This window comes from Pseudopipra pipra, chromosome 5, assembly GCF_036250125.1.
Source record: "Pseudopipra pipra isolate bDixPip1 chromosome 5, bDixPip1.hap1, whole genome shotgun sequence".
Classification (NCBI taxonomy): domain Eukaryota; kingdom Metazoa; phylum Chordata; class Aves; order Passeriformes; family Pipridae; genus Pseudopipra; species Pseudopipra pipra.
Genome location: NC_087553.1, coordinates 26,717,943 through 26,740,170, shown reverse-complemented (window position 1 = coordinate 26,740,170; position 22,228 = coordinate 26,717,943). Strand labels below are relative to the sequence as shown.

The 22,228-nt window shown below is 43.9% G+C and overlaps 1 protein-coding gene and 1 long non-coding RNA gene across 3 annotated transcripts in view; one reads left to right on the top strand and one right to left on the bottom strand.

Annotated features, from left to right (window-relative positions):
- Positions 1–22,228, bottom strand: part of GRIN2B (glutamate ionotropic receptor NMDA type subunit 2B) — a 232,607-nt gene that overhangs the window by 191,712 nt on the left and 18,667 nt on the right. For both annotated transcript variants that reach the window (XM_064655234.1, XM_064655235.1), the window contains exon 3: positions 4,106–4,534. In XM_064655234.1, the coding sequence (XP_064511304.1) occupies positions 4,106–4,516 (411 nt within the window). In that variant the 5' untranslated portion in view covers positions 4,517–4,534. The remainder of the gene's footprint in view (positions 1–4,105; positions 4,535–22,228) is intronic.
- Positions 7,212–7,979, top strand: LOC135415278 (uncharacterized). Its single transcript, XR_010431046.1, has 2 exons — positions 7,212–7,270; positions 7,740–7,979. It is a non-coding gene; the product is annotated as an uncharacterized LOC135415278 (long non-coding RNA).

Below are 22,228 nucleotides of genomic sequence, written 5' to 3'. Positions count from 1 at the left end.
GTTTGCGTGGTTATTGGAACTGAAGTTTGGTTTGCAGCCTTGAAGGTTTACTTTCACCATCAGCCTCTTAACATAGAGCATCCTCATACACTTGCATTTCTGCTTTCAAAACAACTGGGGAGAAAAAAAGACATTATTTTAAACACTGGAATGGGAGCAGATATGCTTATTGGTCAAAAATGCATTGCAGTCCACTGGACAATACAAACTAATGCTTAAAATCGGGTAATACAAAAAGTAAGGTCATTGTGGCAACATCAGGCAAACTAAAGAGACCAGCAAGCTTCCACAAGCAAAGTTATTCTACCGCAAAAACCTAACACTGGTACTGGTGCACATTTCTCTCCTCTCCATTTCATCTATTTTGGAGTAAACACAGATCATCAGTGATCAGTGCTCTTCCCTTCCTCATCACAGGTCCAGGTAAGATGATGTTATCACCCTAATCCTTTTCAAGGTGTCAGCACCAAAACAAGGAAGAGGCGCTTCCTTACAGGGCCAAAACAGCATGAGCACTCTTCTATCCTGCCGCAGAGCTACAGGCCCTGCTCCTCTGAGAGGAACTAACGTGGGGGCTATTGGATCCCCTCAGCCATCACTCCTAGGCCATCCAGTCCCCACAAAATGACTGCTGTACTTCACTGTGTTTGGCATCACTGCTGGCATGCTTATCAGGGACTAAAGGAACTTAACTGGCTATGACACAACTCTCACTCGGCAAAGTGGTCTCTCCAGAGCTCAAGTGAGGCACATCATGTATCTGTACTTCACCATTTTCCTGGAACTGAACCCAGATCACAGTGTGCACACAGATCATCTGGTCATTTTCTTCTTATGCCAAATTAGGCAGAAATTAAATGTAACACTCTGTAGCAGCTAAGCAGGTGGAATTAGAGACATGAACACCGAGTAAAACAGCAAAAACATATACAAATTCCTCTATACCTATTTTTCAGAGAAAAAAGGTAAAACACCAGGAAAACAAAAATACATAAACATTATCTACGAAATGTAATCCAATGCAATATTAAAGAATTGTGTGAACAAAAAGAATCAGGAAAACCAGATGTTACACTTTCAGCAACATACCTCCACCTATGTTACAGGATTCATGGCATTTAACTTGAGGCATCACGAACAAGTTGAGGTACAGCCTTCTTCTGTAAACAGTGGGGAGACACAGGACTGTCCCACGAGCATTTCACTGCACCCTGAGGTGAGTGGGGTGAATTGTCCTCAGGTGGTGCCTCCTTCACCACTGATGCCTAGACCTCTAGCTGGTGGGTAGCAAATTTCCAGACGCATGTTAACTGAGATAAGGCCAGCTTATGGTGCACATCACGCAATATTTCTGGTTTTATATACAGGAGAAAATAAAATTTGGGCTTGAAATCCTCATTTTTTTAAATTTTTTTTTCTTTTTCCCTACTCTTTTGTGTCTCAATTTACCAGTTGCATGGCACATTACAAAGCCTTTTTTACATGACCCAAATTTCCTTGCAGACACACTTACAAAACCCTCATTGAAGGTGAAACAGAATTTCATATGCTACTCTGGGAAAGGTGGTTTGACTGAGGAGTTTTTGCATTAACCCCTAGAGAAGAGGGGCTTATCTGTCACACTAAGGCATTAGTGGTTTGTAGTGTTCTTTACGTTTGCATTGGCGCTACTGATCACAAACACTCAGGGAGCATAACGAAGCTGTAAGTGCAGATCTGAACCTGTGAAATGCTGAGCAAGTTCAATCACAGCTGACTGCTGTGGGCGTTGAGGGGATGCTGAAAGAAGCAATCCATGCTTGCAGGATCAAACCTCAGCCACACAACTCATCTGCAAAGAATATGACTAAGAGTCACTAAAAGTAAAGCCTCTGTCAAGGCCCTCTGTGGAAAATGGAATTGCTTAAGGACTTAGCAGGCTGACTTTAGTATTTTTACTAGAATTTTAGTGTATTTACTCTCTACCATATTTTCATTCAATTCATCAAATAAATATTATCCATTAAAGATTACACACCTGCGGATCAGAAGCCGTAAAGGTCAGCCTTTTCAAATTATGTTTAAGAAACCTTGGCCTTTCCTAAAACTGCAGATCTTTGTACATAACCTGCTTCTCCTGTCTGCAAAACTTAAAAAAAAAAAGGGGTGGGGGGGGAGCTTGGTAAAACAGAAATCTCCATTCATAAGGCTTCTACCTTTGAGCTCCCTGTGGGCTGCTTGCCTGTCAGAATGATCTTTAGAAGCAAGCCAGTGGGGTACACAGGGCAGTGGTAGGAGATGCTGCCTTCCCAAAGAGAGACTAGAGACAGGTAGAAAAAAAAAATCTTTTCAAAGTTCAATAGGCCAAATTTCTCTTTGAATTACAGCAGGGTAAATTTGATCTAATCCTGCCAAAGGCAATGGGTTTATGCTGGATTAACACTGCGGGAATCTGAAATCAGAATTTTGCCTGCCATGTTCAAAGTCACAAGGACCTTTTCCCAGTGCCTAGAAGGTCTTGTGTCAGTAACTCTTACACTTGTTCAAAGAGGATGTAAAATGTCACCATAAGTGTGAAATGCAGCACTCAAGCAATGCTTCAGACCCTCTTTTGCATAGAGATTGATAACCATGCAATGCAGCAGGCAGGAGAGCATCCAGATGCAGCATTGCTGTCTGATTGTCCTCCAAGGCAGAAAAGCTTTTTTGTAGGTGGAATGTGGCTGCATGACTTTAGCACATGTGCAACTATTCAAGGAGAGAGAGTAAAAAAGGCCCATGATTATTTTATTCAGTGACTATTTCAGTTCAAAGGCTGATATGAGAAAACAATACTGCATATTAACTGTATGTTATTTGGCAACTGAACAGTTGGTCAAAGAGTGAGAAAATAATTTGTTATCACCTCCAATAGCCTGCACTGGATTATTTATTTGCAAGGTAAATAAAACAGAAAGTGCCTGGATTTCTTTTCCCGCTAGATCTGTTTCTGAGGAAAAGCAACAGTAGCCGGGTTAATTCCCACTCTTCATTCAATTAGACCCGATTCTGCCTAGTTAAATGTCTCAGATTTGTTTAAAAACAACATGTAAAAGAAAAAGGCTGTCAGCTTGTGTCCCTGCTTACTTCTTTGGAATGCACAAGCATGGGTCAAAAGGGTCTTCTCAATAAAAGGCTTGGCCTTAACTCTCTCTGGCTTTGAGCCTTCAGGGAAAAGGACAGCCAGCTCCTCTCACACATTTCCATGGCCCACAGTAGCCCAGAGGCATGTTAGCTACACCATCTGGCCAAACGCAGACTCAGGTGCTACTTGTTGGGTCCCCTGTTCCTTACAGGAGGAAGACTTCTATCAGGTCCACCCGCACCTCATGGAGGCTCCACTAAGATAACAGTAATCAGCTGGTCAAAGATGCTACTCCCTCTACATCTTGCCCTGTTCAAAACCAGTAGGGGAAGGCTTGATTGCGTAGTAATTCCTTAGAAGACTGGCTAGGGCCTGGGAAAACAGTAAAATGTCAATGATATGAAGGAATAAAGTAGTGCAGTGGAAAAAAAGAAAGACTTAGCTGGACTGGTTTAGACTGGTTAGTTGTTTTAGCCAACATCTATTTAACTTCAGGAGCTAATGAACACTTCTGAGAGAGGATGGCTTTATTAAAGATTCAATTATATTCCAATTAAGATGTAAGAGCTGTATTAAATGTCCCTGAAAATACCACAGTGTCCTCCAGCTACATGCAGTAAAAACCCAGGCTAGGATCCCTGGATCTTCTAAGGTAAAACACGGGCAAAAATAAAACCTTTAAAAAGAATTACAATTGTCAGGGGTTCTTTACCCTCCCTAAGGAAGAACAAAAGGGCCAATTCTTTTTCAGCTCTCTTCTACCTGCTCCTTTCCCTCCTCGTTTTTTCTCTGTTGCAGATAATTCCACATGATTAATAGGCTCTTCTCAGTGGTGCTACACACAGTTAGCTCTTTTAATCTCTCTTTGAATCTGAAACTGTCTAATCCCTCAACCCTTCGGCCCCATGAGACAACACCTGAGGATCACAGAATAAGATATTTCTTTCTGTTTTAAGTTTTGATCCACAGGTCTGCAATAGGAGGAAGCTCATTTAAGTTTACCTTATCTGCCATAATCATAGAGGAGCCTCCATGGATGCCCAGGATGGGAGTGAGGGTCTGGGCAGAGATGAAGTCCAGGATCTGGGCAATGGCTTCCTGGTCTGTGTCATCAGCAAATACCACCCCTTGAATCTTCCGATCTGACATGAGGTCACAGATGCGGGTGATGATGCTCTTAGGATCTGTCTCATTCATGGCCACCAGCTCCACCCGAGGCACCACTGAGAGGTGGTGGAAGTCATCTTTCTCGTGGGCATCTTTGATGGCCACTTCGTCTGAGGTGCCCACCAGGATGACTGCAATGCCAATGCTCGGGTGGCTTTTCTGGGCATGGGCCCCGCTCCCTGTTGTTGCAAGGACTGCCAGCACCAGCCAAAACCTCGGAGAGTAGCACTCCACACTGGGCCTCATCTTCGGTTCTTCGACTCCCTGAGTGAGGAAATAAAAAAAGGGAAAGGGGGAAAGTAAAAGAAAGTGATTAATTGACAAGTCAGTCATGCAGTCAGCCTTCAAGGCAGATCCATTGATCTTCCTCAGCCACTAGCTCTCCTCCCAACAATCCTTCTCATCTAATGCCTAGCCCTTTGGCTACATTCAGGGCTCTGTTAAAGTTGGGGGGGGCCCTAGTGTCAGACCAGTCCAGCCTCTACTTCAGACTTTGGAATCACTTAAGAAAACAGCTGTCAACAGAAGATGGGATCATGTCATCTCTCAGATCCCATGTCACTCTGAGACCCAAGTCAAAAGTGATAGAGAATTGTCCTTTGACAGCTGATCAGCTGACTTTGTGAAATTAATTGCTTATGTCAAGCCCATGTCTGAGTGCTCACCCTCAACACAAAGGAATGACTGGTGCTTGCAATCAGTTTGGGCTTGTGCGGGAGGTACAGGCACGGAGACTGAGGAGAACAGGCAAATAAGGGCCCCCTTTTACTTTCTCATCACAGTCCCTCCAGAATAAAGTGAGGACAAATGGGCAAGGTCATTGGATGTATATGTATGCGTGTACGTGTGTATCCATTGCATACGACCTTCCTACCACCACCAGGACACACACAGCTCCAGTCTGTAGTACAGTCAGCTATATGCTTTCCACCAATACAGGGTTCTTTTAAAAAAAAAAAAAAAAAAAGCCAGGAATACAAAATTTCCCAGTGGTTGGGGCCAAAACTAGATCAATGCAGCGTAGAGAAGACATTCCCTTCAAGCCCATATAACAGCTATTTTTGCGCAGAAGCAGAAATACTTACAGAGTTTATGATGGTTCACCCTCAGCTACTACAGCCAAGTATGTTACATTGATCTTTTCCCTGAACACATCCACTTTATTTTGTAACAGTAGAAACAGCAAAATCCAATGAGGTCATCTCTCCAGACCCTGCCTGAGCAGGACAGTTCCCAGAGGGATTGTTCCTAGTTCTTTCTTTATTTACTCTCATTTTAACAATAGTTTGCATTTCCACAGCACTTTTCATCCTCAAGGCACTTTACAAACATTAACAAACTAATTTTTACAGCACCTATGCGGTGTAAAGATCAGAACCCCAGCCCTAGTCTGTGGACAACAGAGCAGTGTCCCCACATTCATCCACCACCCCTGTGAGAGGTAGCACTGCTTGGTATGCCCACCCAGGGCCATGCTCATGTCCCAAGGAGATTTCAGGCATTTCAAACTAAAGAAGACTTTTCCCCAGGGCAAAATGTCCTGGTCGGCCACTCATGCCCACAATTCTGTTCTTCAGCAGCCAGGCATACTTCAAATAAATACACTAGCCCTGCACTTTTTTGCACTGCACCTCTGTTCTTGGGTGTCCAAGAACAGGATCCTTCCATACTGTTCGCTGCTACACCTGCCTCTATCACACGAACAGAAAGTCACAGCAGCAGAGACAATGCTGGCAAAGCTTTGTGGAAGCGGGAAGCCCACAAAACAGCCCTACCTGACACCAGCCATCCATAGGGAAAAGGCACAAGGGGCCAATCTTGCCCTGCCCTGGAGAACACATAGGCTCAGCACCTGCTCCCTCATTGTCATGCTAAGCAGAGAGAATGTATCCTGCATTGATATTACCAGATAAATAAGCAGATAATAAAACAGATAATAAATATGCACCAGAGGAACCAAATCCACTTAAGAAGGCTGAAAGGGACCACGGCTTTGAAGCACCGATCGATTCTAAACTCTGACGGGTTCACTTTCCGAGAGATGCTCACAAGGAGAACCAAGAGACTTTGAGAGTTTGGCAAAATGAACAGTTAACTTCATTCCAGCATGACTGTTATCCTCCAATTACGAGTCACTAAATTAGATTCCTTCACAGTGAAATGCAGTCCCCATTCCTTCAATGCTTTATTAACTTTAATGCACTCTATACACTCTCTGTCTCTCAGTCTCTTGCTCACTCGCTTTAATGCTATATTTGTTCTCTTAAAATATGTCTCCTGCATTGACTCATACAGTATATTACACTTGATTAGGCAATGGCTAGTTGTGATGCCCAGGGAGAAAAGTGTAGGTTTTTCCCAGTCCTTCTCCCACCAGGAATATTTAACAGGGCCTTCCAACCCAGGGCTCAGATAGCATTCATGCAGAAGCTATACAGGCAATCATGGCAGCTGTCAGCCTTCACACCCAAGCACAGGCTTCTCCCAGTGGGAAAAATGGCAGCCAAAAAGTCCATCCCCTTCTCTTCACCTGCATCAAAGCCAATAAATCTCTAACATCTATCTCCAAGCAGCATAACGGAGTCCAGATCCTGAAGGGCACATAGGTTCCAATCTGTTGGGTGCCTAGCTCATGCAATGTGCCCCCCCCTCAGGCAGATTTTTCCATTAAACACATGATGGAGTTATCTGTACAGTGCCAGTTCCTAAGCTTTTGCCAGATATGCAGGGAGCAGCCAGGGCTAGAAAGAAGCTAATACAAAGAGGAGGGTGTCTGTGTCTCTATAGCCAAGCCAGCATCTCCAATTTGGATTGTCATCTTTAACCCCTCACCTGGATCAGGCATAGCAATGCTTACGTAGCCTGTGTTGTACCAACCAAGACATCTATCTCGCCCTCTCTCACTCATACATAACATTACTGTCATGCTCATAATGTCTTTCAGGTGCTCCAGGGGCCATCCGTGTGCCACAGATCAGTGTCCCTCTGAGGGAATAACAGGTACCAGATCCAGGCTGGACTCCTTTGTATGATGGGACACAGGGATGTGATAGGGCAGGATAACGTCAATAAATTACACACAACTCAGAGCTGAGTGTGGTTTCCACCATCCAGCTCCCATAAGGCAGCAGCAGGGTCACAGCATGGAGTTGAGCATGAGTTGCAGCATGGAGAGACTGCAACAGGGGTGCTCATGGAGTTACTGTCCCTTCCCTCCTTGGGGCTGACTTCTGTTCCTGAGCAGTAGCCACTCTGCACATGTCTGCTCACATGCAGGTGGTGGTTCTTAGAGAAAGGGACAAACATCGCAGCACAAACCTCATCTCACTTTCCTCCCCTGGTCTGGCTCACTACAAGCCCCTTTTGAATGTGTGCTAATAGAGGTAAGGGAAGGGTGAATGACCACAGACTTATTATCAGATTAAGGTGACCCCAGAACTATCCTGAAAATGTGTTTCTGCATACACAGGAACAAGTTTTGTCCATTAATTTCTATGGTGTTCGAATGCAAACATACAAGGCATCCAACCAAGGAAGCACAGGAGGCAGTACATGGACCTCCTCCTGGTTCTTGTTCCCAGTGAAGAAGAGGAATGAAGAAATTCACACATGAAGAAATTCATAAGCACCAGACAAGGCTGCAGCTGTAAAACAGGACATTTACCCTTTCTGTTTCAAGCAACTTTAATAATTTTACAGTATAATTTCACCAGTCAAGAATGATTACTAAAACATATAGGGATATTTTATTACAAAGTATTTTACATGAGCAGGATTTTCCCTTGGTGGTGGTGTGGGGCAACACAGTGAAGTCTTTTCTGTGATTTTGGCACTCCAAAACAATTTAGCAAATCCCAGACTCCAGACTGCTAAGTAAAATCCCTTACACAGTACTCCACACTATTATGTTGTCTCTTACTCCCTGGAAAAAAATATATGGGAGGGCCATTAGATGAAGTGGTTTTACAGACATATCTATATTTAGGTATAAACATGCCAGTAAAACCATTATACCTCTATAATCTCGTTTAACTTACCAGTAAAACATACGCACCATTGTAGAGGAATGCAGCATCTACTTACTGCAGAGCAATGTTACACAATCACTTTCAAAACGGGAAGGGAAAGCTAACTTCTTCAATTGAAAATGCAAGAAAAATGTAGGTAGTCAGTAATTATTCAGATTGGAATTTAGCCAGGATCAAAGGTTAGATTGCTTAAAAATATCACGAGAACCTTATTTGACACTGCACTTTTATGTGGATCAGACCTAAGATAAGTATTAATAGAAAATTATTAGGCTCCACAGGCAAAATACAGCTCAGCATTAAGAGATATTTCTGGATGATATTTCAAAATACAGAAAGTACACAGACCAGTCACTTTGCATTCAACCAGGCTAACTGTAAACAGACTACTATTCAAGCAGTGTATAGCACAGCCAGCCAATCGTCATGTCAAATAAAGAAACTGAGGCAGAATATGGGCTGGTCACAAGATTTTGGGGGCATTTCTGTTGTGTGCTGATGCTGGTACCTCCTGCTGCAATTGTGCCACCCAGGTAGCCTTGTACAATAGCCCCTAGGGAGCTGTCTCCAAGCTCAAGACAGCAAGAGGAAAGGAAGTCTTAGAAGACTGCAGTCCCAGACAGAAAGCTGTCTTGAAGGCAGATTTCCTAATTAAGAGGAAGATAATGCTTGGGACAGGAGGCTGAACAATGGCACTAGCCACCAGCAAAGGGAACTTTGCAGGGACATTGGTTCCCTACGGAGAAAGAAAAGCATCACCTACCTCCAGCCTCCCCTTCCAATACTTCCCTGGAGGGCCACAGGGAAGTTCCTCTCCCAGTTCTTTCTGGGTCCCATTACTACCTAGAGACAGATGTCCTGCCAGCCCCAGTGTTAAACATCAACATTATCATACCCTTTGTTATTTGTTCATATTTGACAGCATCTTAATTCACACTGCCTTCATTTCTCTGACAGTTTGAGAAGTATCAGACAATGAATCCAAAAGCAATGTTTCAGGTCCTTGTTGGGGGTAGGAAGAAATCCACCTCACCTGTGAAACATTCTACGAAGCTGGAACGTGTTTTTTTCCCCATCAGGGAAAAGCGACTGCACTAGAAGCAGCTGTAGGGAAGTTAACGTTGCTTAGATGTGCTACTGGGTTGTCCATCAAAGAAATACAAGTATGTCCAGACCAAAGAAGAACACCATTTCTGTGTTTACCAATGACAGAAGACTGGTGACTATTTGATCTTTTTGTCTACTACCTACCTTATGGCAAACTGCAGGAGCTAAGACCCATGCAAAAAAAAAACCAGACAGGACAGACTGAAACCTCAGAAACTGTTATTCCTAAGAGCTAGAGTTTAAAGCTATAAATCACACCACAATTTACACCTAAGTTTCTCTAACTCCCTGATTTTTGGGGACCCAATTTCAGCTTAGGAGAGCCTCCCATTCTCATGGCTACTGCCGTCTCTGCAATCTAGACTTGCTGCATATTCTATATCTCTGAAGAAGCATTCCTCCTCTTCTAACACTGCTTTAACCATTATCCTACCACACCTTCAGCCTAGGTTATTTGTACCTTGGCAACTCTTGTGCTGCTGTTTCCCATATTACTTCTTACTACATTGGTGACATAAGTGTCCATAAATCTTCTTCTGGCTCACAGCCCTGTTGCTCCAGGAATTTTGTCAACAGACACAAAGAAGAGGAGGATGGATCTGGGGCACGATAGATGTGTCTTATAAGCATCTGCACACTTCAGGTGCTGATAAACAGAATGAATGATGCTGCAGGAAAATCTCCATACGTTCAGAACACAAAAGACAGCAGAGACTAGAGACAATAGAAAGCACCATACACAGTGGTGAATGCAACAGTCCAGCACCAAAATGGTTCATTACGGTGACCCTGAGTAAACAGACTCACAAGGGCATTTCAGTAGTTTTAGATTAAAACTGGTGTGTTTTAGTTTATTTTAACTAGCTTTGAACATCACTTTTATTATCATTCTAATATAAAAATGTTCCTATGACAGTGGTAGAAACATTTCTCTGAGGCCTTTTGGGCAGGTCTTCTTTCTTCTCTTCACAATCCCTCCCTCTCCAACATGTACCTTTGTCCCATGCCTGTAAAGTCCTACAGATTCATTTCTATCTAACTTACAAAACGTTTCCAATTTTCCCTTACTTCTCCCAAGTCAGCGTTGTTCTTTTGGGGAACGCATCACACACCCCCAATTAAAGCCTTCAAAGCCCTTGGAGCTCTCTCATTAACTCACTGTTAGCTTTCTTTCCGTAGACACTGGGTGGAAAGTAGCACATATGTTTACTTCTATTCTCTATTTATTTTCTTCGAATCTGTTCTTTCTTTATTAAGCCAGGTACACACTCCTCCCTGACTTGGGCAGTGTCAGATACATCAGAGGCTAGTTTGCCTCTGTCTATCCAACAGGTGTATCCAGGAATAAGGTGAAAAAGTGCTTCCCCTTTTCTACCCCACACAAAGGAGAAGAGCAATTTTCTCCCTGCACTTAAGGCAGTACAAAACCCGCTTTGATCATCAATTAGACCCATATCATTCCCAACAGATGAAGAACTATGTCTCATTATTGTAAGCTTGCCCAAGGGTAAGTTCCCAGTGTCCTTCCCACTTCCTCCCACCCACATATTTTACATATCACGGGTGATAGCTGACACAGCTACAGCCTGCGAGCTTCTGTTGAGCCCAATACCAAATGATTCATAGAAATCAAAAATTAAAATCCTCTGTTTAATAGTCTTGCCCTTCCTCAGTCACTTCAGGATTACTGTCAACCGCACCTGCTTAGCATACTACCTGCTCTGAAATGACACAAACAATAGGATTACCACTGCTAGGAGACAACTCAAAGGCTCACGTTTAGAAATATTTCCCTAAACAGCCTAAATTTTCCCTTTGCTCAGCTATCCTGCAACTTTAATAGTATCTTCTTCACTCAGCCTAAACAATTTCTCCCTCTCGACTCACCGTTTCCACCGTGAAAATGCTTGTAGGTGGTTATCTGATCACCCCTTGAGACTTTCCTCTACTGCAGCAAAAGTTCAGCTTGTGTTTATCGGTCCTCATAAGTTGAGTCCCCTTGGATTCTCATCAGAATGAGCAATGAAGGTAACGGCTGGGCGGCAGAGAGGAGTCTGACCTGCTTATCCAGGCTGGCACACACGTGCAGAGCTGCGGGACTCAGTGTCACACACACAAAAGCCATTAAGCAAGACAGCAGGTCAGTCTGGCATTGCCCAGTGCCAACTTCTAAATGCCAGAGCATAAAGGCTTGGCACGGCCACTGCTCTCTGCAAGCCTGGCTTGCAGAGCCAGGCTGGAGCCACCATTCCCCTGCCAGGATCTCATCCTCCCCCCAGCATCCTGCTTAGAGAAGTTTAGAGGGATGAGACAGGTCCTCCCTGCCAGAGACTGCAATATCCTCACCACCTGGAGGGTTGGATTGCCACAGCTGTCACTCCGCTTGTTCCATTTGAAACAAGGGGTTCAAAGCTTACAAGGCATGCACCATTTCCCACTTCCCACTGTAATCTGCCCCATCTCAGAACTGGATCCAGGCTCAGAGCAAGACCATCCAAATCAAAGGACATGTTGCTGTGTGCGAGGCCCCTCCACAGGGATTTCAGCATGGTTGAAAGCAGCTTTGCCTCCTGAAGTGCAAGACTCAGTTTAAACAGGAGCAGAATGCTGCACAGAGCAACATCGGGTTTGCCTGTTAAATAGAACTGAAACGCTTTGGAAATCCATGAGACAATCCCTTCCTTCCCTTCTTAATTCTCCACTTCCAGTTTTCCTTTCCAAGCAGGAATCAACAGCACATTAATAACATGAGAATATTAAAGACTGCAATTTCCAAAAGCTAGGGATTTAAATACTTCCAATCCATTAATATCCATGAGAAACACATGTTTTTAACTTCACTTGGATGGTTTAGAGAAGCATATCCTTGGCATTTCTTATTATTTGATGTATTAACTTGAGGTTTTCTGTTCAACCCTAATCAACTGTGCATTTTGTGCATTGACAGATTGATACATTGGATTTCAAAATTTAAAAATCATGGAGAACTTTTACTTCCATCGGTGGAAGGACTTTCCTGTTCCCCAGACTCTCTCATGCACCTCACTCAGTACCTGTTTGTTCCCTGTGTTCTTTCCTTAAAGGGAAAACACAGAGCAGGCAGGCGAGTCTGCACTGTCTCCTGAAGGCAGATGCCAAATTCCACACCAGAATCCCAAGATCCCCATTTAAGTAACCAAGATCCCCGTTGGTTACTCAAAGTCTCACATCAAGAGACAGTCCTTAATTGTTTGGATGCCGTATGTAAACACTGTAGAAGCCAAATCACAAAGGTTTCTTGAGACATACCATAAGTGAGAAATAAAATATGGTATGTCTTTTTTAAAGGCTGAAATTCAGTGATTTCTTCTTATACAAGAATCCCAAAGAGGGCATCTGAATCAGAAGAAGACTCAAACTACACATGCACTTTGGACATAGCCATCCGGTTTGCTGCCAATCTCCTCAGATATAATACATGACATGGGATGCAGCTTTAAAACATAAAACCGCCTATCCCTTAAGGAAGATCTTCATGGGTGCACATTTCAGTCTTGGAACCCATGCAACAAGGACAAGCTAGGAGAAAATACGCACCACCTCTGCTCATCATGGCATTGCTACGGCAACTTTTAAACAGCCCTAAAGCAGATACCAGAGTTCACCAGGCCTAATCATACTCTCATAAAGGTGTTACAGACAGCAGAAATGGCAGAGAAGGTGTCTCAATGCCTGAAACACCAAGATGTGATGAGGACAAAGAGTTGCTGAGTGGAGGCAGCAGGGTGAAGAGAGAGATGCATCCTGTGAGCTGGTCCAGGACCGAGCTGCAGTGCTACAGACACTGATGGGCCATGTTTCACAAACTGCCAGCATCCCTCAGGAGCCTCATGGCCTCTTGATTTCCAGTGGTATGTAACATTTTGGAAAATGAGGTTTAATCACCAAGGGACCCTGTGACAACACCAGCCTTGCTCATTAAATGAGACAGGGAACTAATCTGGAAGTGAAAGGGATGAAGACATGGTTTTAGCATGGGGAAAGAGGAAGCCACAGCCACTGAAGCCAAGAGAGGTCAAAAGTAGGTTCTGGTCAGGCCACTAGAAATGATGGATGACTTCCCAGAAAATTTTGATTTGAGTCTCCTTCCTTGTAACTTTCAGTCCCTTTATCCCTCCATTTTCCTCACTCTGATCCTTGGTAAAGGACTTTTATGTTCCTGTTATCATTATTTACTGAAAAACAAAACTAAATCTACCTAGGAGAATTAACAAGGGAAACCAAATGTGTAACACCTATAAGAGTGCCAATTCAAGATGTTTGGATCTCTATAATTCCAACCCAGAAGCATTCCAAAAAACACTTACCCCTTCAGAAAAACTCGATCCTTACAAAAAATACTAAAGCCAGGATAAAGAGAAAATTGACAACTGTAAATCAGAAATTTTTTTTGGTGGTCTCATTTTTCTTCTTCTTTCCCTCTTTCTTCTTTCCACTGAACACTCTTCTCTTTCCCTAACTTTCTCTCCCTGAGTTCAATGACCAGTAAGATACCAGTCATCAAGCAGCTGGATACAATATGCTTTCACAGTACATTAGTGCTGTGCACCAGACCATGCTGTGCCTACAATTGTATGACAGGTCAGGGCCAATTCGTCTTACTAAGAACTTCAATCAATAGTGTCCAGAAAGCTCTCCCAGTTGGAGGGACTCAGCCCAGCAACCGCTGACCTCTCCCTCTGCTCAGCACTCGATCATATTTACAGAGCTGCAATGACAGAAAGATACACAGGCAAAGCCGTGTCTGGACTATAGCTGCTGATGCTTCAGGAACAGGGATGGGAAGGCCCAATCCGGTTCAAGCAAACAGATTGTTTGGCTCAGCTGAATGCCAATTCCATGCATTTTCTTCTCTGTTTTCTGTTTTCTCCAGCCTCTCACATTCATTGATGCTGGCCAGTTCAGCCACCGTTCCCAGTAGCTCACATAGCTGTTCATTCCTCCTTGTGCCAGCCAATGCATACAAGAAAGTACCAGCCTATGTCACCTCCTAGCTCAGCTCTATCATTGGCTTCCTCAGGGTGCAGCTCAGCCCCCTTGGGCCACATCTCATTTACACAGAAGTCACCGTAGCTTACATCTGCAGCAGCAAAAAAAGCATTAGTAGCAAGAGTAAGGGAGAACATGACCAGAATCAGACAATTGTCACAATAGCGACTACCACTAAATAAAAATCAATACTATGGACAAAGTGTAGCCGTGAGTTACTTATGCTTTAAGATCAGTTTACACTTTTAAAACAGCATAAGAGGGCTCAGTATAAAAGAAAATCCAGAATTTCAATATTCCCCATCAACTTCCTTCAAGCTAGAATATATGTCCTACTCTACTACATTTCACAGCTTTCTCCATCCATCATTTACCTCTAATCCATTTTTTGTCCTTCACGGCCCCATTCCTCACTTTAAGTACTGTCATATTTTTGGTCCATCCTTGGTACATCTTAGCTCACTTGTATTCACACTGTCCAGTATCTGGTTTTAAATCTTGAAAGCATGGAGGGAATGAACCACAACCAGTGAAGTCTTGTTCTAATCCCTCATACTACCATCTAAAATCAATAAGCATTTTCTGAAAGTGTAAACACCGTTGTTTTCCTTCTCATTCTTTGCCTTATTCTCTTCATCAGAAAGGCGGAGATGCATCTTCTCTGTTTCATAGAGTTAGGATGTTTAATTATTTATGGTATTTAAAGTACTTTTCACTCTCAAGCGATAGAAGCTACAGGAGCTAAGATTATTATTATTGCTTTCCACTGCACTTACCCGAAGGCAGCAATGTCTTCTTGTGAGATCATACACAACATTACTCACAGGATCCCAAGAGAGTGTATTAAAACCTGTATGTCCAAGATCTTCAGGACAATAAATCCTAGTTTAGCTCGGAATAGAGAGAAAGGAAATCCTGCAATACCACAAATAGTTAGCAGTTTCCAAGCTAATTCCTGATATTTAATATCAACTTTGCCACATTGACTCAAATTGCAAAATATCATAGTTTTCGATTAAACATGTCACCAACTGCATGTTTGTTAAGCTTACTCTCACGAAAACATCTAAACTCATGACAGATTTCCACCTAGTCCAAAGCAGCTTCTTTGCTTGCAAGGAAGAGCAAGAGCAATGTAGAGTTTTGGAGAGGGAGGTATTGCAGCCAGACAGCCTTCAGCATCTGGGGTGGAGCTACAGCTCTTCTAAGCACCAGGACCCATCCACCTGGCAATTTCAAGCCAGATTTTGAAATCTTCTATTTCATCAAGAGATCTGCCCTGGCAGTCTGCCACAGATCCAGGGGGTCTGGTTCCAGCAGCTCTTGGACAGTGGAAATGTAAAGCCCAACCCTGTTTCAATTCACTTGCAGAAACTCAAAATAGGAGATGATCTAGCCATGGGTCTGAAATGGAGGCCCTCAGATCCTGGATTTAAATAGATCTGGGTAGGTGGCTAGACCAGAGTCACCAGGCTTTATAACATGGTCAAAGAGTCCTGGGAGCTCTAGTTCACTCCTAAACAAAAATCCTGGAGCCTGGAGACCCCAACAGTTCTGGTTGGGGCTACAGTGCCAGAGGTGCTAGAAATCTGGGAATCATAGAGAAGTCCTCAGATGTAACTCTGAGGGCCCATGGCCTCAGGCCAGGTCCACAGCTGTAAACCTTAGAAGTCCTGGGAGCCAAGGGAGAAAACTAACTGACAATTTCACCACAGTTAATTGGTTCCCTCTCATTGGTACCTCTAAACTTGCAGTATCTCAGTATTTCCAGGGAGAAGGAGGGAATTTTTCCATTAGGTTCAGATCAAAAAGAAGTTTCTGCCTCTAAAGGTGGCCCCCTGCTTGGAAAAACTGCTTGCAGCCTGTAACCTTGTGATCCTGTTGGATACTGTGATCCACTGTACCTGCTGAGCACCTGAGCGAGACCTGGGTTCTGGCAGCCACAGGGTATTTGTTGTCATTGACAAGTTTACAGAGAGTAACTGCTCTGCTTTGGGGGGATTTTTTTATTGACCAGGGACAGCTGATGAAGGCTGGAGTAGTCCTGGAGTCAAGAGAAAAAGATGTCCACCCTAACTCAAATTCTTCCAGTTCCCATCATTTCCTGCTGTAGAACACTGTTGCAAGAGTAGTGCATTCCCACTGCAGAATTAAATATAAGGTAAAATGAGAGTGTGTGTTTTTTCACATGTACATACACTATGTATGTATTTATATATAAATACATGTCTTCATTATTATTATTTTTATATATATTTAAAGGGTATATATGCACTCTGTCTCATCCTGAACCAGCAGATAGGGTTGCCTTTCTTTGAAGGAGGAAAGTAGGTGAGAGAAGCAGCTCTTTACTCCTTTCCTGCCAGACCTGCAATGGCACCAGTTCCTAAACACACTAAAGACATGTATTCCTAAAAACAGGAAAACTCAAAAACAGTCCTGGGAAGGAAAAATAAAAGTAGAGACAACATTCAAGTTGCAGCTGTTCTCCCTCTCAAGAGTTGTTTCTGGAGTGGAAGAAGAGGCACCACTCAGCCTGTAGGCAAGAGTTTGGTGGATACAGCATCAAGGTTGTCTTCACCCTGCCCATGCTGAATTGCTGCAGTAGCACTGAAGTGCCAGTCCTGTCTTCTGAAGGGCTTTTGTACAACCCTGAGGTTATAGTGCCAAATAAGCACCACATTAAAGCAGTCAGTTAACAACAGGTAAGTGTGAGCTAAGTCTCACACTTGTTTGTATATGACAGTACCAATATTGACATCCTGAACAGCCAAAGATTATATGCTGCAAATATTACCCATCCTTAAAATAATGTATATAAAGCAAACCCTGTTGCCCATATGAACTGCCTCTCCAAATGCCTTGAGCACACCACTCATCCCCCTGGAACTTCCTGGGACTGTGCTCACTTTGGTGTTTTCTTGTTTCTTCTACTCATCACAGCTTTGATTCTCCTGCAGGCCAGGTCCAGGCCACAGGGCTGAACTCTAGCCCCATGGGATCACCAGTTTCAAATTTAAAAAAAAAAAAATAAATAAATTAGCACTTAGACATTATGCTTGCTTCCTGCAAAGCCTCTGACACAGCCCCTGCTTTGGTGTCCTATTCAGGACAACACTGCAACAGGACCTTGTTTCCAAGCCAGGCAGCATTTCTGCATGCAGCTGTGTCAATTGTTATACATGTATGAAGATGCCAAAGCACATTAAAATTTTCAGATGCCTCTGCACTACCTATTTCCACTACCTCTGTGACAGAGGGGTGTAAAGCCCCTCTGACCTGATGTGGCAGCATTTTAACTCACTTTGCACAGGTGTTAGCACCTTTGTGAGCCACTGGATGCCACTGGAGGGGGTTCATGATCTATAAACAGAGCATACATCCAGGGAGAAACCTCTTGCCACACTCCTAGTGATATTTGCCTCAGAGGAGAAAGGGAAAAGCTGGAATAAACAAGACACGTATGCATTATCACCTGACTACATTGCCTGGTGTTGCTCTGGGATCCCCTTCCTCTTGTTTGTACTTTATCTTCAGAGCCTGCAAAGCTTCAGGGACCCTCCACCTCCCTGACCATATTCCTAGCACAGCCCTGTCACCACTTCATCCAGAGGCCAGGGATACTTCAGCAAGACAAACAGCAATACCTATTTATCATTCCTCTTTTCCTAATTAAAGAGATGAGAGGACCTAACAGACCATGACTGAGCTCCCAGCCCTGGAGCTGAGGTGAGCTGGTGGGCAAGCTGTGCAGCCCCTTCAGTTGCCCAGGCTGCCTGGCATGCAGCTGAGGGATTGTCCTCTCTGGATCCATCTGCCTTACCCCTTTCCCCCACTCTTAAAATTTTTCTTTATTTATAAAAAGCATATATATATTAAAAAAAAACAAACCACACAAACAAAACCAACAAACCACCCCACACAAACAAAAGACCACCACTTCAAACCCAATATATCAGATACCCAGACATTAGGGAAAGAAAAAGCACTCACGCAGTGCATAAACTCCCCAAGGGAGGTGTTCAGGTTTAAGTTACTGCCAAGATGATATCTGTAGGGAAATAAGCCACCAGATGCAGGGAATGGACTGCAAGGGGCCAGAGCAATGGGTAGGGAAAGGGGGGGGGGAATCAAGAAATTAAGCAGTCTGGTTTGCCAATCACTAGCTGTTCTGTTTTACAGAATTTACAGGTGTTTTCTACACCTTATCTCTGCTGAAGCCATTTCCCAAACGTCCCAGTACCCACTTCAAACCATCTGGCCTGCCACACCCCAGCCCAGCAGATTCTCAGTGCCCATTGCAACAGAGCAAATGAAGAGACATCTTCTCTACTATTACCTCATGGGTCCACTCTCCTCTTCCCTCTACCTAAGGGTCCCCACTCCTCTCATAAGGGAAAATAATCTCCTACACATCCCAGCTTTCAAAGCAAGGCATCTTCCCAAATGTCCCTTTATTAGCATCAGTCCTGTTTCCCTCACACCTTCAAGCCCACTAGTGTGAAGAGGGGATATGTCCCTTGCCAACAGAAACAAGAAATGAAGAGGTTGATGTTTCGCCAGATGGCTTCAGACTTGTCACAGCAGCTTGAAAAACCTGGCCCTGGTGCTAATCATCATCTCCTGGACTGGTAATACAGGACAGTTGGAGCAGTTGGGGCTGAGTACCAGATGTGAGATGACAGGAATGCGGAGCAGCAATCACACAGGGCATACACAGAGGCAGTAAGAACCACAGGCTTCCTCTGGGACTGCAATGACACGTTTAGGCAGGCAACACAGAGCAAGAGCAGACGAAAAGATGCACATACTAAAGAGTGAAGGGAACAAGGCAATGAAGAGTCAAACCATCTGATCACAGCTTATAGTGAACAGCATCAAAATATGGCAAGCAATCAGTGAAAGATAGACAAGCTCTAGAGAAGGCTTTGCAGCAAAAAATATGCAGGGCACCATCCTGTCTACAGAGCTCACTAGCCTAGGATACTTTATGCTCCTCAGCCCTGTATCAGCCCAGAACAACTGCTAGTGACAGTTCTAATCCTTGTTTCACAGAGTTCTTCTAAAGGACCATCTCCTTAGATATCATGCCTGAAAACTCAGATGACCACCAGACAACTGTACAAGTGAAACCTGCTGCTGTCCAGCACCTGAAGGAAGTGAAGGAAGGTCCTTGTCCCTTCTATACTGTTTGCTGTGTTCCAGGAAACAACCCTCTGCTGTTACAGAAAATACCATCCCATGCTGAAACCTAGAGATATCTCTTTCCTTTTTTTCAGCCTTCATTAGATTTTTGGGTTTGATGGGTCTCATCCCAGCAACGGGGTGTCAGCCAGATGTCAATACAGCTGACACAGAAGTCTGCTGCAAGCTGACAATTGGTGGGACAAGGGGACCCTATTGGGACAGACATGACCACATTTCCAGTTGGATGACTAAGCCCATGCACTCTTTTCCTACAAAAGTTTCAGCCAGAAAGGGACTAAAAGGAAAAAGGCTGCCCCACAGTCACAGTCCCAGAGCAATCGGCACATGTGATAAGAGCAAAGCAGATAGTTCTTGCAGATAGATGAGCTGCATCATGGAGAGAGGGATGACAGAAATACTTTCCCTTTTCTTGTCCTCAGGGTGCTTTCCACTCCCCAAAAAGACCATCAGCCTGCACCCTCCTCTAGCTGTGCACACTTTTCCAAGAAGGTGGGCATTCTCAGTTAGATCCAGTCAGTGCCTCCACTCCTCCATCACAGGCTGATGATTTATCCATTCCAGGTGCAATGTACGCAACCACATACTCATGAACAGCGATCAGAGAAAGAGGGGAAAAGCTAAGGGAAAGGAATCAGCAGGGCAAAGAAAGTGAGAACAAGAAAAAAAGTGAAAATTGAGAGGGACAGTGGAAAGAAGAGATAATAATGGGAGAGAGAGAGGAGAGGGAGTTACTGTGCAAGCGGTAGCTAAAAATCTCCCAACGTTTACAGCAAATGATGCATGAAATACGCTGTCAGAAATGGGATGCCCAGAACCTATTGCTGCTAAATATTTAATCTGATTGGCAGGGAGCTGTTAAAACCTCAGTATCTGGATCTCAGGCTTCTACAGAGCAACAGGTAAAGTAAATACATCAACATGTAGTGATTCACCTTGGGTGCCATCAGTCTTTCCAACCTGCAGTACTGTGCAGGAAAAAAAGGTTTTCAACGGATATTAACAACAGCAGAAACAGGCTATGGGAAAGATGCTGCTTATGTACTTTGGTTCCCAATGCAAGCTAGAGAAAAGTGGAAGGATATGCCAAGCATCTTTTTCAGAAATTAGAACACACATGGTGCTGCAAACATCTCACACAATGAAGTTCGTGCCTCTCAAGCACTATAAAGTCATGCAGAACCATGGTACATCAAGGCTGCAGCTCAGATGTACCTGCATGTAATCCCCGAAGTCAATCTGCAAGCAGACTAAAGGCTGCCTCCAGCAATCATCTTCTACCGTCTGTCGAGCATGAAGCAGGTCAGCATGTCCTACAAACATGTCTCCTAATGCCAGCACATCAGGGCAGGCGGGGTGCAGGCAGGTACGCAGCCCTTTGGGGTAGGAAACTGGTACTGCAGCATCATGAGGGGACAAGGCAGCCAGCTGCTAACAGGGGCTTGCACATGCATACGTTTGCACACCCAGTGCAGACTCCCCCTTTGCTGACTCTACCCATACGACCTTCAGAGCAGCTGCTGTCCATGTCAGTTCTGGTGTCCCTGAGCCATCACCTGCGCTGAGTCTATGTTTCCAAACCATGGCTTCTTGGAGCTTTGCAAAGGAAAAGGATTGTGTTTGGCAAAGCTTTTGCAGCTCCAAAGTACAACTCCATTCTGACTCAGGCAAACCTGGCCACTCAGAGGTACTCTGGGGAAAGAAACAGACCTTTTGTATTGTTCAAACCAACTCATTTCTAGAATGAAGGCATTCAGACAGTTGCTTCTTTCTTTAGGTATAATCTAACATTTTAATTTTTCAAAAGCTAGTTGAAAGGTAGAAATATTCTGCTCTGCTATAGAGATTTCCAGACCAAGTTCCTCACCATCATCCAATGATCTAGCAACAAGAGTACAGTTCTTCCTAAGAATTTTACAGGTACAGGGCATGTGGTTGACTCAGTGCACTGGCACTAACAAGTTACAAACTGCATGAGCCCAGCAGCTGTCTTCTGAAAAAAATAAATAGTTAAACATAAATACATAAGAAGTGGAAAGCCATTACAGAAATCTAAGGAAAATCAATATGCTCCATACTTTTTTTAGAGAGGACATGGAATTTTACTGTATCCCAAACCCCATATCACATAAAATATCTGCGAATCTAACAATGGCAGCAGAGCCTTGGAAGTCTGGGATGAGAGCTTCACAGGTAAGACAGCACTGAGCACTGAGATCTTCTCTAGGCACAGATCTTGCAGATCTCATGATAGATTCACCAGCATAAATCTCCCATCATATTCCCCTTTCTGTATTTCTGGCTGCTTTTCTGTCCCTGTCACAGCTGTTCAAGAAGCTGACTTCATCAGAATATGCTTTGTAAAATGCTTTTCTGCTCTGTATGGTGTGCTTTATTTCTTTCAGTAAGTGCCAAACCACTGAAGAATGCCAGGGGTAGAGCTCTGAAAGGCAAGACCAAGTAAAGAGTAAGTATGGCATCATCAGCTGAAAAGTCTCAGGGCACCTCATAAGCACAAAAGAAAGTATGGTTTTTGAATACAGCTATATGGTGGGTGTGTGTCCATCATCCCAGCTTGCAGAAGCACAAG